Genomic DNA, 18,234 nt, shown 5'->3' on the forward strand with positions numbered 1-18,234 from the left:
TTATCTATTTGTCAACTTATTCATAAAAGAACATCCAGACAGACGGAAAGATAATACTGTTGGTAGCATAAAATTCCAAACTGACATACTGGTTTATCACAATGTTTTCTTTTTCCATAGCTGCTTATCGTTTAAAGCAATGGAGTAGGGGGATAAAAGAAAGATTATATTTGTTTTTTTATCATGTACTAGGAAATTTATCTCAGTTTTGCCTCACTCCAGTCAAATGAACTTAAATTTTATTCCCTATGTGTAGCAGATCAGGAAATGAAAGCTGAGTTATGTAAGTTTTGTAGGTCAAACCTTTTGAATACTGCTAATCTCAATTGTGTATTGCTATGTATCAAAAAATAAGATGTTAGCTACTAATGTAATTTGAGAACTTTTAGTGGCCACATTTAAAAAGTAAAAAGAAACAGGTAAACTAATTTTTTTAAAAGTTTTTTATTGATTATGCTGTTACAGTTGTTCTATTCCCCCCTTCATTCCCCTCCACCCTACCCCCCATCCCCACCATTACCCTCCCTTTAGTTTATGACCATGTGTCTCAAGTCCTTTAGATTCTATATTTCCCACGCTATTCTTGCCCCCCCCATCTATTTTCTATCTACTGTCTATGCTACTTATTTTCTGTACCTTCTCCCCCCTTCTCCTCCTCCCACTCCCCTGTTGCTAACCCTCCTTGAGATCTTCATTTCTATGTTTCCACTCCTGATCTAGCTGTCCTTTTAGTTTGCTTTTGTTTTAGGTGTGGTTGTTAATAACTGTGAGTTTGCTGTCCTTTCACTGTTCATGTTTCTTTAACTTCTTTTTCTTAGATAAGTCCCTTTAACATTTCATATAATAAGGGCTTGGTGATGATGAACTCCTTGAACTTGATCTTATCTGAGAAGCACCTTATCTGTCCTTCTATTCTAAATGAAAGTTTTGCTGGATAGAGCAATCTTGGTTGTAGGTCTTTGGATTTCATGACTTGGAATACCTCTTTCTAGCCCCTTCTTGCCTGTAAGGTCTCTTTGGAGAAATCTGCTGACAGTCTGATGGGGACTCCTTTGTAGGTGACTGTCCCCTTAGCTCTTGCTGCTTCTAGGATTCTCTCCTTCATTTTAATTTTGGCTAATGTAATTATGATGTGCCTTGGTGTGTTCCTTCTTGGGTCCAACTTCTTTGGGACTCTCTGAGCTTCCTGGATTTCCTGGAAGTCTATTTCCTTTGCCAGATTGGGGAAATTCTCCTTTATTATTTGTTCAAATAAGTTTTCCACTGGTGGCTGTGCCTTTCCCCCTTCTGGTACCCCTATAATTCGGATGTTGGAGCGCTTAAAGATGTCCTGGAGGTTCCTAAGACTCTCCTCATTTCTTTGAATTCTTGCTTCCTGACTCTTTTCTGTTTGGCCATTATTTGCTTTCTTCTGGTCCACTCCATTGATTTGAGTCCCAGTTTCCTTTTCATTGCTATTGGTGTCCTGTGCAATTCCATTCATTTCAATTAGTTTCGCCTTCATATATTTGTCTAACTTGTGGTTATAATCAACCAGTTCTGTGAGGATCCTGATGACCAGTGTTTTAAACTGTGCGTCTGAGAGTTTTGCTATTTCTTCATCGCTTAGATCTATGGGCTCTGGGGCTTTGAGAACTTGTGACATTTTTGGTCTGTTCTGGCCCTTTAAGTGTGAGAAGCGGTGCCTTGGACTCCCATGTCGCTGTGTTGTGACGCTGTATGTGGGGGTGTGGTCAGAGCGGGGAAATGGCGGTGCCCTCTACTGCCGCTCGCTGTGGGGACCTGCCGGCCCCAGTCCAACCGCCCACTCCCTCGCCTGTCCGCTGGCGCACAAATGGGCGACCACAGTCAATACTCAGCACCGCTTCCCTGCTGTCTCCTCCGCAGTCGCTTGCCTGGTGGCTCGCTCGGTCGCTCACTAGGTCCAACCCTGCTCCTGGATTCCGCGTGTCTGGATTCCACGCCTGAGTCTGTCTGACCCGAGTCCTCCTGTGCAACCCCTCACCAGCCACTGGTTTCGCCCCTTACCGGTCAGGCTGAAGAATTTGTTGTTAATGGACTTCCAAAAAGTTCAATTTTCCGTGTTCTGGCTGTGTTTTCTATTGCTAATATTTAGTTTTCTCTAATCTTGGTTGTGTGAGAAGGCACGGCACGTCCACCTACGCCTCCATCTTGGCGGAAGTCAGGTAAACTAAGTTTAATAATACATTGTATTTAACTCAATATCCAAAAAAATGAATTCCATTTGAAATCAAACCAATTACTAGTGGGATATTTTGCATTTTTTCATACTAGGTTTTTGGAATCTGGTATGTATTTTACACTTATAGGACATCTAAATTCAGACAAGCCATATTTCAAGTGCTTAATCCCCTCATGCAGCCAGCAACTATTGTACTGGAGAGCACAGGTCTGTATACCATACTGCGAACTTATCTAATTCATCTGTGTCTGCAGCAACTAGACCACGTCTGGGATATAGGAGATGGTCAATAAATGTTTGATGATTGAATAGTACACATGAATGAGAACAACAAATATGTTTAAAATGTTACCTCGTCCCTGGAAAAGATAGCTGTAAAGCATGAAATAGAATACCCCTTAACTATTAATAAAACAATGACCTCATAAAATGAGAACACAATCTAAGTATGTCAAATTTGGGGGATATGATCAACGAGGCAACATGTGCTAATGGCAATAACCAAATGGGCAAGATATGTAGGCAATTCACAAAGAACAAATGTCCTACAAACATTTTGAAAAATATTTGTCTACACTAGTATCCACAGAAACATAAGCAGAATAATGTATTATTCTTGCCTATGTAATCGGCAAGGATTAAAAAATGTCTCAGTGTTGGCTAGAATCTGCAGGTAGAAATACAAAACTTTCTGGAGGTAATTTGAGAAAATATATCCAAAACCCTTAAAAGTATGCAAATCATCACATCCAAATTTCTACCCCTACCCTACAATCTCTGGAAATATGCATACAGAGACATTCTGCTTCCAAGACTTGATCCTACAGAAATAATCAGAGATGTGTCCAAAGATATGAATCTATTCATAGCACTAGTGTTTGTGAGGAAAAAATAAGTCTATGAATTGAATAATGGAATTAAGTAATAGTGAATGTATGATAAAAAACCTATGCAATCAATGAACACTCAAATTTTGAAAGATTTAATGACATTGGAAAACATTAAGAAGTAGATTTTAAAAAGAAGGTACAGTGTGGCTCCAATTTTATTAAAATGTTTATATCCCTACTAAAAGTCTAAAACATTATCAGTCTACTAACAGTACATATCTTTGGATAATAATGATGAAAATGAATTTTACTTTCTCCTTTGTATTTTTCAACTTCCCACAATGTACATATTACTTTTGCATTAGGAAAAATGCAGTAAATATTGCTTTTGAAAGACAGAAGAAATAGAAACTGAGCAACTTTTAATTTCATGCCCTTTATCAGTTATTCCTGAGGACAAGCTAGGTGGCATTGCTATTCTCAGTCTCACATTTCTGGTAATGAGCAAGGTGTGGCAACTCATTGCCCAATATTATGGGAGAACTTTGGACATCACTGGTTAAGAAACTATGTTGGCTTCACAGGAAGATGGAGGTATGACTGTTTTTACAGTGTGACTTACTGGTAGCCAAGATGATATCTCAACTTTGGTGCTGCTGGCGTTTGCTGTCTTTCTCAGGGCTGTAATTCTTTTTCAGATGTGGGCAAGAATTATCATTTAAAGAAAGACATGGAAGTAGGAGGCTGCAGTGCCTTCCTTCAATACTCAATCCTTTATGCTGGAAAGAATTTATTTAAAAAATAATCTTTTCTTTTTGTGGGGGCTACAATGTTATCTTGAAGTCTATTTTTAAAATGTAAATATTAAAAAGTAAAAATAATGCTGGAATAAGTAAAGGTTACATTCATAGATTAGCTTGAAACATAACATTTAGGACCACTACCAATTTAACTTTATTATAAAGCAGTATTATAACCTATTACCCATTACAGTAAAGTAATATTATAACCTATTACCCATGACATTAAAGCAATATTGTAACAATCCACTACCTATGATATTTGTATTTTTGTTTCTTTAGTCTTCATTACATGCATTTTTACATAGATTTAATCATTTATACATGAAAAAAATCTGTATTTTTATTATGGTGCCTCGTGTTGTGAAGTTTTATGTTGTTGAACAACATTAATAATTTTTAGATACTGAACCTAACACCAAGTCTGGCAAAGTACTTTATGTTAGCTCACTGATGGATCATAAATCACCAATATTTATTGACTACCTACAGTGTGATGTATTGGGTCTATTTTACTGAATAAGACAAAATCCCAGTTATCATAAAATCTTCATCCAAGTAGCTTCATCTGAGAAACTTAACCACAGAGAGATCAGGTAACTGGCCCAAGATCATCCGTGCAGCAGGTGTTAAAGCAGAGATTCCAACCCAGGTAATCTGTCTTCAGGGCTTGCAACTCTGCACTGGTACCAAGAGAATGCTCCAGCAGTTCAGGTAATATGTCAGTCAGAGTTCAAATAGTTGTATTAGTTTACTTGTTGCTGCTATAACAAATTACCACATACTTAATTGCTTAAAATGACAAAAATTTATGATCTTAACAATTCTACAGGTCAGAAGTTCAAATTCAGTTTCACTGGGCTAAAGTCAAGGTGTTAGGAGAAATTGTTTTTGCTAGAGGCTCTAAGGCATGGGTCCCCAAACCTTCTGTGGTCTCTTAGGAGCTCTGCCTCCTGTTGCCCCACCCCCTACAGGGGGCCAGCTAGGGATCTTAGCTAAGACCTCCTCCTCATACCCACCCCACCTTGTCATTCAAAAAACCAGATCTTGGTGCCCAAAAGGTTGGGGACCACTATTCTAAGGAGGAAATGTGTCCTTGTCTTTTTTGGCCTCTAAAGGCCACTTATAAATCTTGGCTCATGACTCCTTCCTTGCATCACTCTAACTTCTTGTTTCCATTGTCATATCTACTGTGACTCTGGCCATCTTGCCTCCCTCTTATAAAGACCATTATAATTACTTTGCACCCACCTGGATAAACCAGGCTACTACCCTTATATCAAGTCCTTCTCAATCACACCTGCAAAGCCCTTTTTACCATAGAAGGTAATATACATACTGGGTATTAGGGCATGGACATCTTTGGAGGATATTATTCACCCTGTCACTGTTGTGGACACTATAAGGGCTAAAACTCATCCTGCTTTAGGAAAAAAAATTAGGATTAGTGTAGAAAATAGAGATCTTCCTAGTGAACTCCACTGTAGTCTTTTCTGTGCCAGGATAAGAACAAGGGCTTTGTAGTAAGCCTGCTAGGGGTGCTGGGACAAAATACCAGACTGCGGGCCTTAAAAACCAGAATTTTATTTTCTCACAGTTCTGGAGGCCAGAAGTCTAAGATCAAGGTGTTAGCAGGGTTGGTTTGTTGAGGCTGCTCTCCTAGGCTTGCAGATGGCTGTCTGTCTTCACCCTGTATACCAACAGTCATCTCTTTGTGTGCGCACAAGTCTTGCATCTGTGTATGTGTCTAGATTTCCTCTTGTAAGAACGCCAGTCATAATGGATTAGGGCTCACCCTAATGACCTTGTTTTAACTTAATAACTTTCTTAAAGACCTTACTGAACCCATAATGGGCTTTAACACGTTGACTCCATTTAATCCTCAGATGGCCCAGGTTTGGCAAATGAGAATATGGTGATTTAGGGTGGTTTGTCACTTGTTTAAGGTCTCCCAGCTGGCAAGTATTAAAGGGACAATTCACATACAGGCCTGTCTGCTCCAAAGGCTAGGCTCTCAGCATCCTTCCTAACAGGTGCCAAGACCCTACAGGACACCTACTACATGAGGCCATGCTACCAAGACAGGAAGTCATAGCAGCTCTACCTAATACATACAAACAAACACAGGGAGGCTGACAAAATGAGAAAACAAAGAAATATGACCCACATGAAGGATCAAAACTCCAGAAAAAGAATTAAACAAAATGGATATAAGCAATCTATCGGATGCAGAGTTCAAAACACTGGTTGTCAGGATGCTTAAGGAACTTAGTGAGGACCTCAAAAGCACAAAAAAGATCCAGTCAGAAACAAAGGATACACTAATTGAAATAAAGAACAATTTACAGGAAAACAACAGTACAGTGGATGAAGCTGAGAATCAAATCAATGATTTGGGAACATAATGGAATAAAAAACAACTAATTAGAACAAGAAGAAAAAAAAAATCCCCCCTAATTAGGATAGTGTAAGCAGCCTCTGGGACAACTTCAAACATTTCAACATTTGCATCATAGCATCTCCAGAAGAAAAGATTAAGAGCAAGAAATGGGAAATCTATTTGAAAAAAATAATGAAAGAAAACTTTCCTAATTTGGTGAAGGAAAAAGACATGCAAGTCCAGGAAGCACAGAGAGTCCCAAAGAAGATGGATGCAAAGAAGACCATGTGAAGGCACATCACAATTAAAATGCCAAAGGTTAAAAACACAGGGACAATCTTGAATGCAGCAAGAGAAAAGCAGTTAGTTACCTACAGGGGAGTTCCCATAATACTGTCAGCTCATTTCTCAAAAGAAACTGCAGGGTAGAGGGGATTTGCAAGAAATATTAAAAGTCATGAAAAGCAGGGACCTACAGCCAAGATTGTTTTACCCAGCAAAGCTATCATTTAGAATCAAAGGGCAGATAAAGAGCTTCCCACACAAGAAAATAACTAAAGAAGTTCATTATCACCAAACCATCATTGTATGAAATGTTAAAGGGACATATTTAAGGAAAAGAAGAAAATCAAAACTATGAACAATAAAATGGCAATAATTCATACCAACAACTGAATCTAAAAAAACAAACTAAACAAATAAGAATAGAGACAGCATCCTGAATATAGAGTGTTTTGATGCTTACCAGATGGGAGGGGGCTGTTGGGGAATGGGGGGAGAGGTGAGGGGATTGAAAAGTACAAGTAGTTACAGAATAGCCATGGGGATGTAAAGTACATTATAGGAAATAGAATAGCCAAAGAACTTATACATATGACCCATGGATATGAATCACAGTGTGGGGACTGCCTAAGGGAGTGGGGGGTGCTGGGTAGAGGGAGACAAAGGGGAAAAATTGGGCCAACTATAATAGCACAATCAATAAAATATAATTTTAGGGAAAAGGCAAGATGGCAACAGAGTAGGTTGGAGCAGATTCCAGTTCCTTGTACACAAGGGAGAGAATCCTGTCTAATCAGTGGAGGAGAAAACAGGCGGCCAGCAGTTGCTCAGCATATATGAAAATAAGGGACCAGAAATGTTGACGGTCACGGAGGAACCAGACAGTAGGGAGACAGCAGCAGTACAGTAGAGTCTCCGGGATGCAGCAAAGACAGGAACAGCAGGGAATTCGGGGGATGCACAGTCTGGGGACCAGTGCTTGGCATGTGGCGCACCTCGGCAGGGGCACAGCATTCTGGACCAGTTCCCTGTGCAACTCCCTATTTCAGATTCATCGGGAGGCCGGGCCTGCCGAAAGGACTGAAATAAAATATAATTTTAAAAACAAAAAACAAAGTTGGGAAGAGGGAGGCAGTACTTGTCATAATTTTCAGACTCCAGCCAGATTTTCTGTGGCTCCCACCAGACCTCCACCCCTACCATAACTTACACTAGCTAACTATTCAGTTTACGACCTCAAGATGAGTCTGCATCAGAAGACTAGGGTAAGAGCCCCCTTCATTGAATGAATTTCCCAAGAGAAGACTGGTGATTTCACCTATCTTAAGTCTGAGTACCCCTCATGGCTGTGTAGAGATACAGACAACCCTGATATCAGATTGACGATAGTTACGCTTCTTTGCAACAATGTATTCTCCCATCCCCATTTATCATAAATGGCTGCAGGAGTTTTAAAGAATCTAGGATTTGTTTCATACTAACTTTCATCAACTAAGGAAAATTAAATAAAATTGAAACATTGCATTTTACCTTCTCTAATCGGAATCAGTGCTAATGGGTTAACATTTTAAAATACAGGTCTGAAAATGACGTAGATTTTGGCAAATATTGTAGCCATTCCTCAATAGAATCATTGCTGGAGCTTTTTCCCAAGTGGGAAAGGGACTTTGCCTTAAGGCTTCCTCCATTGTACCATGTAGGAAGCACTGCAGCAGGCGTCTTTAGTTAACCAGGTTCTCTTGGGCCAGCTCCTTTGCCATTTATCTTGCCCAACATTTTTCCAGAGTTGAAGCCTGGGAAAAAGCCTTTAGAGATAAAACACTTTCATGCATGAGAAATGATATATTTTAAAAGACAGAACCCTTTTCTAAGCTCAAATGTTTTTTCCTCATTCTCACTTCTGTTGAAGGTATCCCTTTTGCTTAACTCTGTATTTTTCTTATTACTATATATTTTAGAAAGATTGTACCTATTTTGCCAAAGAAATCTTTTCCAAAGGAAAAAAAAATAGGGTATTTGTAAGACAACAGAAGGCAACATAGATTTAAATTTTATTTCTCCTGATACAGTGTTAGAATTGCATAAAATAGAAACCAACCATATTTCCCTAAAAGTAAGGTATAATGTCTCTATTTCTTCTCTTCAACTCATTGCTGCTATAGCAAAGAAGAATTACAGCTGCTCCTGTCATTAGTCTAAACACTCACTGTCAGTGGCTCCGTGTTTGCTGAATAAACAGTTAAATACATTTTCCTCTGCCCATTGATCAATGCCTGGTAAGCACTCTATGTCAGCTGCATCATCATAATTTATTTAGCCTTTACTTGCTACCCACAAGTAACATGCACAAATGACTGCCTCCCCTTACACCCCACTGTCCATGAGAACCACTTAAATAAGTAAAACACATTTTAGACTGATAGTGATAAGTTCTGAAGAGAAAAACCACTAAAGAGCAAGGGGATAGGAAATGTAGGTAATATTTGATATGAAATTTTTTAAACAGTAGCTAGAAAAAGCTTCGTTGAGAAGGTAATATTTAGGAAATGACCTGCAGTGAAGGACTCAGACCTGATTCAAGGACAGCACTGCAGACAAAGGGAACTGTAAATGCAAAGGCCCTGGGGTAGAAGTCTACCCAGCTATTGAGGGGCAAGAAATAAGCCAGAGGGGCTAAAAAGGAGTATGAGAAGAGGAGTCACAGACAAGGCCAGATACTGGAGGGCCCTGCAAGTAGGAGGACTTTTAGTTTGTACTGAGTGTGCTAGGAGGACCCTGGAGGGTTCTGAACAGAGGAATGACATGACCCTACACAGGTTGTAAGCAAATCATTCTGGCGGCTGTGTTGAGAATATTCTGAAGGGGGCAAAGGAGTACTACACTTAACCAATATGCCACTACCTTATATATTACAATCAGATAAAAATGAAATAAACTGAAACTAAACTAGTACCCTGGTGATTGCCTGTCTGCCCATTCTGATTACTATGGCTGCAGAGAGAGATGTGATCTCCCAAATAAACTTTAGGGTTGGTAACGATAGCAGTATATATGGATATAGCAGGAAAAAAATTTCATTTACTTAAATTCTCCTCAAATATATACATGGTTTTCTGAATTACAGCTTTTGGCAATGAGTAAAGGTTACAATAAAGAACGATAAGCCCCAACTTTCTGTGGCAGCTTTTATTTTTCCCTAAAAAGACAGTCCACTTTTCTACAGACATGCATTTAGCTGAAATACATGTCAGTTTCTTTTAAGGTGCAGAACTCATACAATTTCCATAACTACAGATCAGAATTACAATGAACAGAACACATCAACTTAAACACTCAAGGTCATCTCAAATCCTGATGAGTCCAGGTCTCTGTGACAGAGGAAGAATTGTGCTAGTAAATAGTTGAACTAAAATTCAGGCAAATATAAAATATGCTCGAAGCCTTCATCTTCTGATTCTTTATTCTTTAACATACTTAAGATTCTCATTCAAATCTAATTAAGTGGTAACAACACCTGAGAGTGTTTCGTAAATGTTTGATTTAAAAATTCCCAGATAGACTTCATTTGCTAATTTTCTGCTCTACTATCTATATTTTTCTTTGTTTCATCTGTCTTCTTTTCTTTCCACAAGTTTCCAAGGACAATTCCTAACAAAAGTACTAGCCCTACTGTTCGGTTGGAGGTAAATTTATCCCAACAATCCTCAGGTCTGTGGATGTCTAGAGTGTAAATCTGTGAGAGAAGAACACAATGATGCATTACTGCTAGTATGGACTTTTTGGCATCACAAACAAATCATTAGAGAAAATATCAGCACTTGTGTTACAGAATTTTAAGCACTGGGAAGCCCTTCAAGTACCCCAAATGGTTTCCCAGTGTAGACAAATCTACCGTATCTCTCACAAGGTATTGTCTAGCATGTCTCCTGAAGACTTCTCCATGATGCATGATGTATGGCTGAATGCTTTGAGAGGCAACCCACACTATTTTCAGTTCTACTTAGAAAGCTATTCCACTAACTAGTCTACAATCTGCTTCCTATAGCTCCTATCCTCCATTTCTAGCTTTATTCTTTGGAGCAGTGTTTCTCAACAGGAGAAGAAGTCACATTTGGGCAGGACGACTCTACTGTGTAGGGCTGCCTGGTGTGCTGGAAGATAATGTATCTGGTTCTCACCCATTAAATGCCTGTAGTGAGCTCTCCCCACTTTATTTATGGTAATAAAAAATACTGTCATACATGTGTAAATTTCCCTCCCATCCCCAAATAGAGAAGGGAATCCTAGCAACCTAGATTTGCAGCTGGTGACCTAGGACAAACATACTCCTACTTCTCCATGGTAGTTCTGTAACTATATCAGCAAAGTCTCATGTCTCTGTCTTTCTCTTCCCCAGCAATCATCAGCAAATTGCTTAAGCATCAGCAACCTGCATTTTCACAACTCTTCTTATTGTGGCTTGCAGACTTAACAGCATGATTTCCTCCTTTTCAAATACTGGAAGGCTATGCCCATTCTAAAATATTGTGTCAAGGACTGGAAAGAGGACCACAAATGCAATTGGAAAGTATAAAGTGTGTTTCAGATAGTTGTTGTAATATTTGTCATTTTTTCACCTTTCTCCACTAATATCCAGGAGCTTAAATATTGCTAAATCTCCATTATTCTGACCAGACAATCAATTGATGGTGATACTCCTATGGAGCTGAGTTATAACCAAAACAGGGAAATTCTGAGGAGGAAAATAATTTATATCTGAGAATCCCTAATGCATCTTTCAGCTTTCCTAATGAGAAAAACAATAAAGATGATATAGCACAGGATTTACTGTTTAGACATCAGACTTGAGTTTCCTTTATACCATATTATACAAGTCTTGCTTACACTAATAAGTAACTTGCAATAATCTGTATAAAATAGATCATCTAACTGAAGCTAACTTCTCTTCAAAGAAAATGGTAACACTGATATACAAAAATACATCCATTTACAATCAATCTATTAATTATAATTAGATTTAGTTAATTCATTTTACACAGGTCAATAATGGAGATTCACAGTATCAGCCTGTAGAAGGCTGGGGTGCTGGGTGCATACCCTGAAATGACAGCTTCCTATGCTCCGGGCAGAACTGATATATAATAATATCATGACTTATCTAGCCTGGGTCTCTATGCCAGTGGGATCAAAACCTATGAATATTTAGTTTGCTTTGCATCTCTGGAACCCCACATTTTGAAATAAAGTTGTGATCAGTTGCTTTCAGAGTAATTCACTTTAACCTGCACCTTCAGACATAGCTAAAATTTTTCTAGACATAAATCAGAAATAATTCCAGAAAAATCAGAGGGGAAAAAACCTACAATTAGTTTTAAATTATTCCTCTAGAACAATATAGTTAGCTGTTTTATATGATAAATTGTGGGAGGGGAGAAGGCAAGTCAAGGCAGTCCAAGCCAAGTGTCTGTTTTAAGAAGTACCTTGCTTGCAAATACAGATGTTGTTTCATTTAAAAAATATTTGTAATTTATTGGCATACCAAAAACGAGGGAAAAAAATAAGATGGTCAAACCTGGTGAGTCAGATGGGCTCCAACAACAGCCAGAGCAGCGTAGTAGGGCACGGTCTGACCAGTGGTCACTCCCACCAGGCTCAGCGACCCCAGCATTGCTGCACTGAAGCCACTAAGCCACTGCTTGGCATTCTCACGAAACCTCAAGGCTGTGGACTTAAGACCAATCAGGGCATCATCTCTCTTGTCCTAACATCAGAAAGCAATAAGAAATTGTTATTTACTGACATATCATAAAATTCAACATTTTGAAGTGTACAATTCTGTGGTTTTAGTATGTTCACAGGATTGTACAACCATCACCACTATCTGATTCTGGAGGACACTGTCTGTTAAGAACATTTCTGTGTAAACATAAAGATACACCATGAGCTGTGAAAGATGACAGTAACTCAGAAACATGGGTTGATCAGTAATGAATGTGCAGGCCAAACTAAAGTCAAATGTTACTGCTCTTCCAGCTGTATTTCTATGTGTCACTGTACTTACAATCCTATGATGATTTCTAACTATACATCACTTTCTAAAAGTACTGTACAGTACTACATTAAAACTCAATTCAAATTCTTTACATAGTTCTCAAATCCTTATTGCAGAGTTCTCAAATCTCAATAATTTCTTGTGCGTTTTAGTTTTACTGTTGTTTAAAATCACGGATGTAGAAAAAGGTTCACTTATCACCCAATCACATCTATTCACACTTCACTTCAAACTCAATTTATGCTTTGTTCCCATCACATCCTTTCTATTAAGCAGAACAAGGTTTTGATATACAGTCACATCTAGCTGACTGCTTTCCTGTAACAACTTTATATGCAAGTATTTCCATATGCTGTTGTAATTATGGTCATGTGGTATCAGAGGCTGTATGACGAACTCTGCACCCACCTGCAGGCAGATAGCTACCTTTTCTCAAAGTCTCAAAATGCAAAAATGTGGGTATGTTTTCCCTTTCATACTGCAATCACCTTGAGGGTACAAGCTGTGACTTTAATTATGTGGACTACAAAAATGTCAGTAAGTATATGGTGTTTTAGCAAAGAAGTTAATCTAACTGGAGTACAGTTATCCCCAGATGCAAAATCTATAGGCATCTCTTCCAAACTGTTACTTAAGTTTCGCTTCAGGAATCAGGCTGATTATAGAGCTGGCAACTTTTCTGTGATAATACACATGTGGTGGGGGGAAGGAGCTAATGAGAAAAAGCAGGATGAAATCCAGATTAAAATATTAGAAAAAAATTTCATTAAGTCATGACATATTCTTTAAGTAAATGATTGAGAATACAGTTATATTTCAGACAAATACTGAGATTTTTTTCATAGTTCATAAACATAAAAGGAAAATTAATAACATAAACCAAAAAATGTTAAAGATTTAACTTATGAAAGGCAATATAAAAAACTATAAAAATATTTATATCTCTAAGTAATACCACTAAAAATTTACCTGAAAAGCTCAGTTATAAAGTCATTAGTAATTAGAATAATACTATTTATTATTAGAACTCAGAAACAACTTGAATGGCCAAAAATAGATAAACTGTTAAAAAATTATGGTATATTAAATCGATGGGCCATTATGTAATCTTAAAGTAATAATGACAAAAAATAGGTGGAAATCTGGGAAAACATTTATTACCTACACTGGGTAAAAAAGCTGCCTAGTATCGTACAATGATTAGAGGCATCAGCAGAAGGGCAGGAAAGGGCAGGTGCTGACAGCACAGACCCTGGAGGCTGCCTCGGTCTGAGTCGCAGTCCTGTCATCTACTAACTGTGTGGTGCGGACCAACTACTTCCGTACGCACACTCCCTCATCTGTATACATGAGGACAACAAAAGTACCTTCCTCTAGGGTTTTGTGTGGGTTACATTAGTGTCTGCAAGGTATTTAAAATGGTGCCTAGCATACTGTAAATACTACTTAAATTTGTATAAATAAAATAAATGAGTTGATCTACTTGGTAAAATACACACATGAAACAGAAATATGTTGTTTGCACCATGGAAGTATGAATGAATTTTTTCAGGGAAAAAACCCCACTTTCCCTTTAGTTTGGTTCTTAAACTTTTTAAAAGACCAACTAACCCAAAATTAAGGAAAAAAATGACATTTCTTTACCTGATAGGCATAGATAGTATCATATATTAGAGTCCACATAATTCCAGAAAAATAGAGAGGCAGGCAAACTGATGGGTCACAGGAGCCCTTGACAGCAGACCACCCAAGTAATGCTCCCCAATTGAAAGTGAACCCTACAGGCGGTGAAACAGAAAGAAAGGAAAAGTTAAATATACTTCAGAGTTCTACAGGGACAGAGAGGGACACCAGCATGCATTCAATGCTTCTGTGTATTAGGCTCTGGGTATGCTGTTTTCTAGTATGTTTCCTCCTTAAACCCTCTCAGCTCTCTGTGATCGTTATTAGGTATATTTTATAAAAAACAGGTTCAGAGAGGTTAATTAACAATTAAAATAACATTGCTAAGAGAAAGAATAACACCCTCCTCATAAATAGGTTTCATGAGAACATTTATCCCACCTGGTATGGTGCCTGGCACAGTCAATAAAATGGTAGATGCTGGGGTACGAACTTAGACTTGAGTCAAAATCCTATGATCTGCATAGTATTCCACTGTGTAAATGTACCAGTTTTTCGATCCACTCATTTACTGGTGGGCACTTACATTGCTTGCAGCACTTGGCTACTGTAAATTGTGCTGTTATGAACATTGGAGTGCATAAGGTTTTTTATTTAATGGTTCAGGACTCTTAGTGTATAATCCTAACAGTGGAATTGCTGGACCAAAAGACAGTTCCATTTTTAGTTTTTGAGGAAATTCCATCGTTTTCCATAGTGGCTGCACCAGTCTGCATTCCCACCAACAGTGCCCTATGGTTCCCTTTTCTCCACAATGGAATACTATGCAGCAGAAAGAAAGGAGCAGCTCCTACCCGTCTCAATAACATGGATGGAACTGGAGAGCTTTACACTAAGTGAAATAAGCTAGACAGTGAAAGACAAATACATGACCTCACCCATAAGTGGAACCTAATCAACAAAACAAATAAGCAAAACAGAACCAGAGACCTTGAAATAAAGAACAAACTGACGGTGACCAGAGGGGAGGGATGAGGGGGATAACAGGGGAAAGAAGGGAAAAGGGGCTAGTCAAGGACCATGAATAGGGGACTCATGGGCACGGACTGTGGGATTTGGTGGGGGGGTAGGGGGAGGAAGGGGTAGGCGTCAGCCATGGGGAAAAAGGTGGGACAACTGTAACTGAACAACAATAAATAAAAAGTAATACTAAATTGTTTTATACACCCCCAAAATTCAATGATCTTTTCATTATCAGTCTACGTCCCCTGTAAGCTACAGAAACAAGAGTACTGATGGAGATCCTTATTTATTTCACAAGCCCACCCTCTGAGGACTGTAAACACCTACTTGCTGACCATTCCTAAATCTCTGTGTGCAAGCCTGATCACTTCCCTAAGCGTCAGACTAGATACTGAACTATCTGTTAGATGTCTCTACTTGCAAGTCTCTCTGACACCTCACTCAGTGGATCCTAAGCATCTTTTCTCAGAAGCCCTCTTTCTCTTATGTGGCCTATTTCTACTCAGAATCTCTCCTCTACTGACGGAGGGCTTCTCCTTTGCGGTCCCACAGCACTCATGCCAGTACATTATACTGAAATGGTCTGTTTAGCACTGTCTCCTTCAAGAGGTGAATGTGGTTTTTTAATTTGATTTTTAATTTTAGAGAGTGGGGAAGGATGAAAGAAAAACACTGACGTGAGAAATACTGACTGGCTGCCTTCCATATGCACCCCAACTAGGGACCTAATCCACAACCCAGGCTTGTGCCCTGACTAAAAATCCAACCAGCAACCTTTCAATTTGTGGGGTGACACCTAACCAACTGAGCTACACTGGCTGGTGCATCATGGTAAATGTTTTTCAGTCACCTTTTATTTTCCTAGTACCTGGTGTGATTCCTGGCACAAAGAACAAGTTAGAGGTTCAATATATATTTGAGCATACCAGCTATCTTAACGTAATCTTAGAGACAGTAGATGCTTATCCTCCTTATACCAAAAGATTCCCAGGTCAGTTAAAATATCATGGCTTTTTTTTTTTTTTTTAAATAAAAAGGAACAGAGCATTGAGAGGATCTTAGAAAAAGATTAGTATTCCACCACAACTTTCCAGTCAGGCTCCCATCCATTTCTTGGAGTATCTGTAGGTTCTTCTTTTATTTACTAAAAAAAAAAAAAATACCCCAAAGAACAAAAAACACAAAGAACTAAAATAGTTTAAGGAATACTTTAGAGTATTCTAGTAATATAAAATACTAGTAAATATTTTATCTTCCTCTCTTTGTACTAATAAACATTTATTGAATTCCTGCAGTGTACCCAATGCTATGTTAGATGCTGAGCGATCCATCTGTAAAGAATGCTTTGTCTTTTAGGCATTTACAATTTATTACTGGGGAGGCAGAGGAGGCTCTCAGTCTTGGTGCCTTCTTGTTGTATTAATGCAGTTGAAATGAGGTCACCAGAGCGCTGTGGGAGCCCAGAGTGGTGTAACTTTTTCCTGGGATGTCTGAGGAAGGCTTCACAGAAAGGGAGCTCTGAGAGGCCGGATGAGCTATCACACATACTTTATTTTAACCCTTGTTCTTCTGCCCAGAGTGTTTTCTATCCCAAAGTCTTCAGGGCATCTAGATCAACCGCTTAAACAGAGAGGAAGGGTCAAGAGAGCTAATTTTTTTCTTCATAACATACCCAGATTTTGTGTCTATATATTATTTTAAAATGTTATTGTTTATGCTATTACAGTTGTCCTAATTTTTCCCCTTTGCCCCCTCTCCACCCACTACACCCCTTCCCTCAAGCATTCCACACCCTAGTTCATGTCTGTGGGTTGTGTATGTAAGTTCTTTGGCTTCTCCATTTCCCATTCTATTCTTAACATCCCTTTGTCTATTTTGTACCCACCAATTATGCTTCCCATTTCAAGTCACTTCACCACTTCCCATATGTGACAGGTGCCCTTCCAGCTGTTGCCCTGGTGGTGAATCCCAGAGTGGGTGGGGTTGCCTACGTTCTAAGTCTGTGTAGGCTCTTTAAACAGTCTCCTGAAAATCAGGCAGTTTCCTCCACCGCCCCAACCCCCCTGTTTTTTACAGCCAGAAGTTATGGAGATTTATCTTCCTGGTGCTGGAACCTTGGGCTGGGGCTGGGATTGCTTGCTCCTAAGGTGTCACTCCCGATTTTTATCCAGCATATGTTCCACCACCACTGCCTCTGTGCCACACTGCATCTCTGCCCCTCTGAATGAACATGGCTTCTTTATATCCTTGGTTGTCAGACTTCTATACAACTCAATTTTCTGATGGTTCTAGGTGTTACTTGTTTTGAGGTCTAGTTATAATTCTTTCTGTGGTTGTGCAAGGAGGTGAAGTGTGTCTGCCTACGCCTCCATCTAGACAGATGTCCCCATACCCAGATTTTTAAAAGAGCATTTCAGAGTAATAATGATAATAATCATAATAAATATGCAAGATTTTTTAGCCAATAGAAATGGCTAACTGTCCTCCTTTAATATATAAAAATCTATTCTTGGTTTGGAAAATTTCATGACTGAATTGACATTTTTTATCTCTGCTCCATTATATATGCATATATGCATGTATAATATTATATCATATCTAAAAGTATAGTTTGAAGGGGAGGGGAGAGTAATGGGGCAAAATGAGGACAACTCTAATTGAACAACAATAAGAAAAATTTAAAAAAACATAAAATTTAAATAAAATAAAAGTATAATTTGAAGATATCAAAGGAAATAGTTGTAGTGAATTCAAACTCACCCAAGGCTAATTGAGGCCAAAACGTAACTCTTTTCATTAGTGGGTAGGTGATGACAAGAAGCAGGGATGCTGTGCCAAGAGCTATACTGAGATCAAGAAAAACCATTAAAAAGATTCACATCACCACCATGCCTTACAAATCACTAAATAACACAACAAAAGTACCACTAATTGTGAAAATAATTTATCTTAATTATATTTTTTGTTATGTAAAATTCTCTTCCTGGACTTTGATTAGGACAAAGGATGATTAAAAACAACTTTAAGTATTATAAAATAAA

At 38.5% G+C, this 18,234-nt stretch overlaps 1 protein-coding gene across 2 annotated transcripts in view; it reads right to left on the reverse strand.

Moving 5' to 3' along the window:
- Window positions 1-1,746: 1,746 nt before the first annotated feature.
- COQ2 (coenzyme Q2, polyprenyltransferase) overlaps window positions 1,747-18,234 on the reverse strand; it is a 28,590-nt gene continuing 12,102 nt past the window's right edge. The window contains exons 4-7 of one of the 2 annotated variants that reach the window (XM_053666342.1): window positions 17,954-18,039; window positions 14,192-14,325; window positions 12,068-12,256; window positions 1,747-7,575 (exon numbers count right to left, since the gene is read on the reverse strand). In XM_053666342.1, coding sequence (XP_053522317.1) covers window positions 7,285-7,575; window positions 12,068-12,256; window positions 14,192-14,325; window positions 17,954-18,039 — 700 coding nt within the window. In that variant the 3' untranslated portion in view covers window positions 1,747-7,284. Of the gene's footprint in view, window positions 7,576-8,524; window positions 10,229-12,067; window positions 12,257-14,191; window positions 14,326-17,953; window positions 18,040-18,234 lie in introns of those variants that run through there. The other variant, XM_037152566.2, reaches the window with a different exon arrangement.

Source organism: Artibeus jamaicensis, unplaced genomic scaffold (genome assembly GCF_021234435.1).
Source record: "Artibeus jamaicensis isolate MK-2021 breed Jamaican fruit bat unplaced genomic scaffold, CSHL_Jam_final contig_452, whole genome shotgun sequence".
Taxonomy (NCBI): domain Eukaryota; kingdom Metazoa; phylum Chordata; class Mammalia; order Chiroptera; family Phyllostomidae; genus Artibeus; species Artibeus jamaicensis.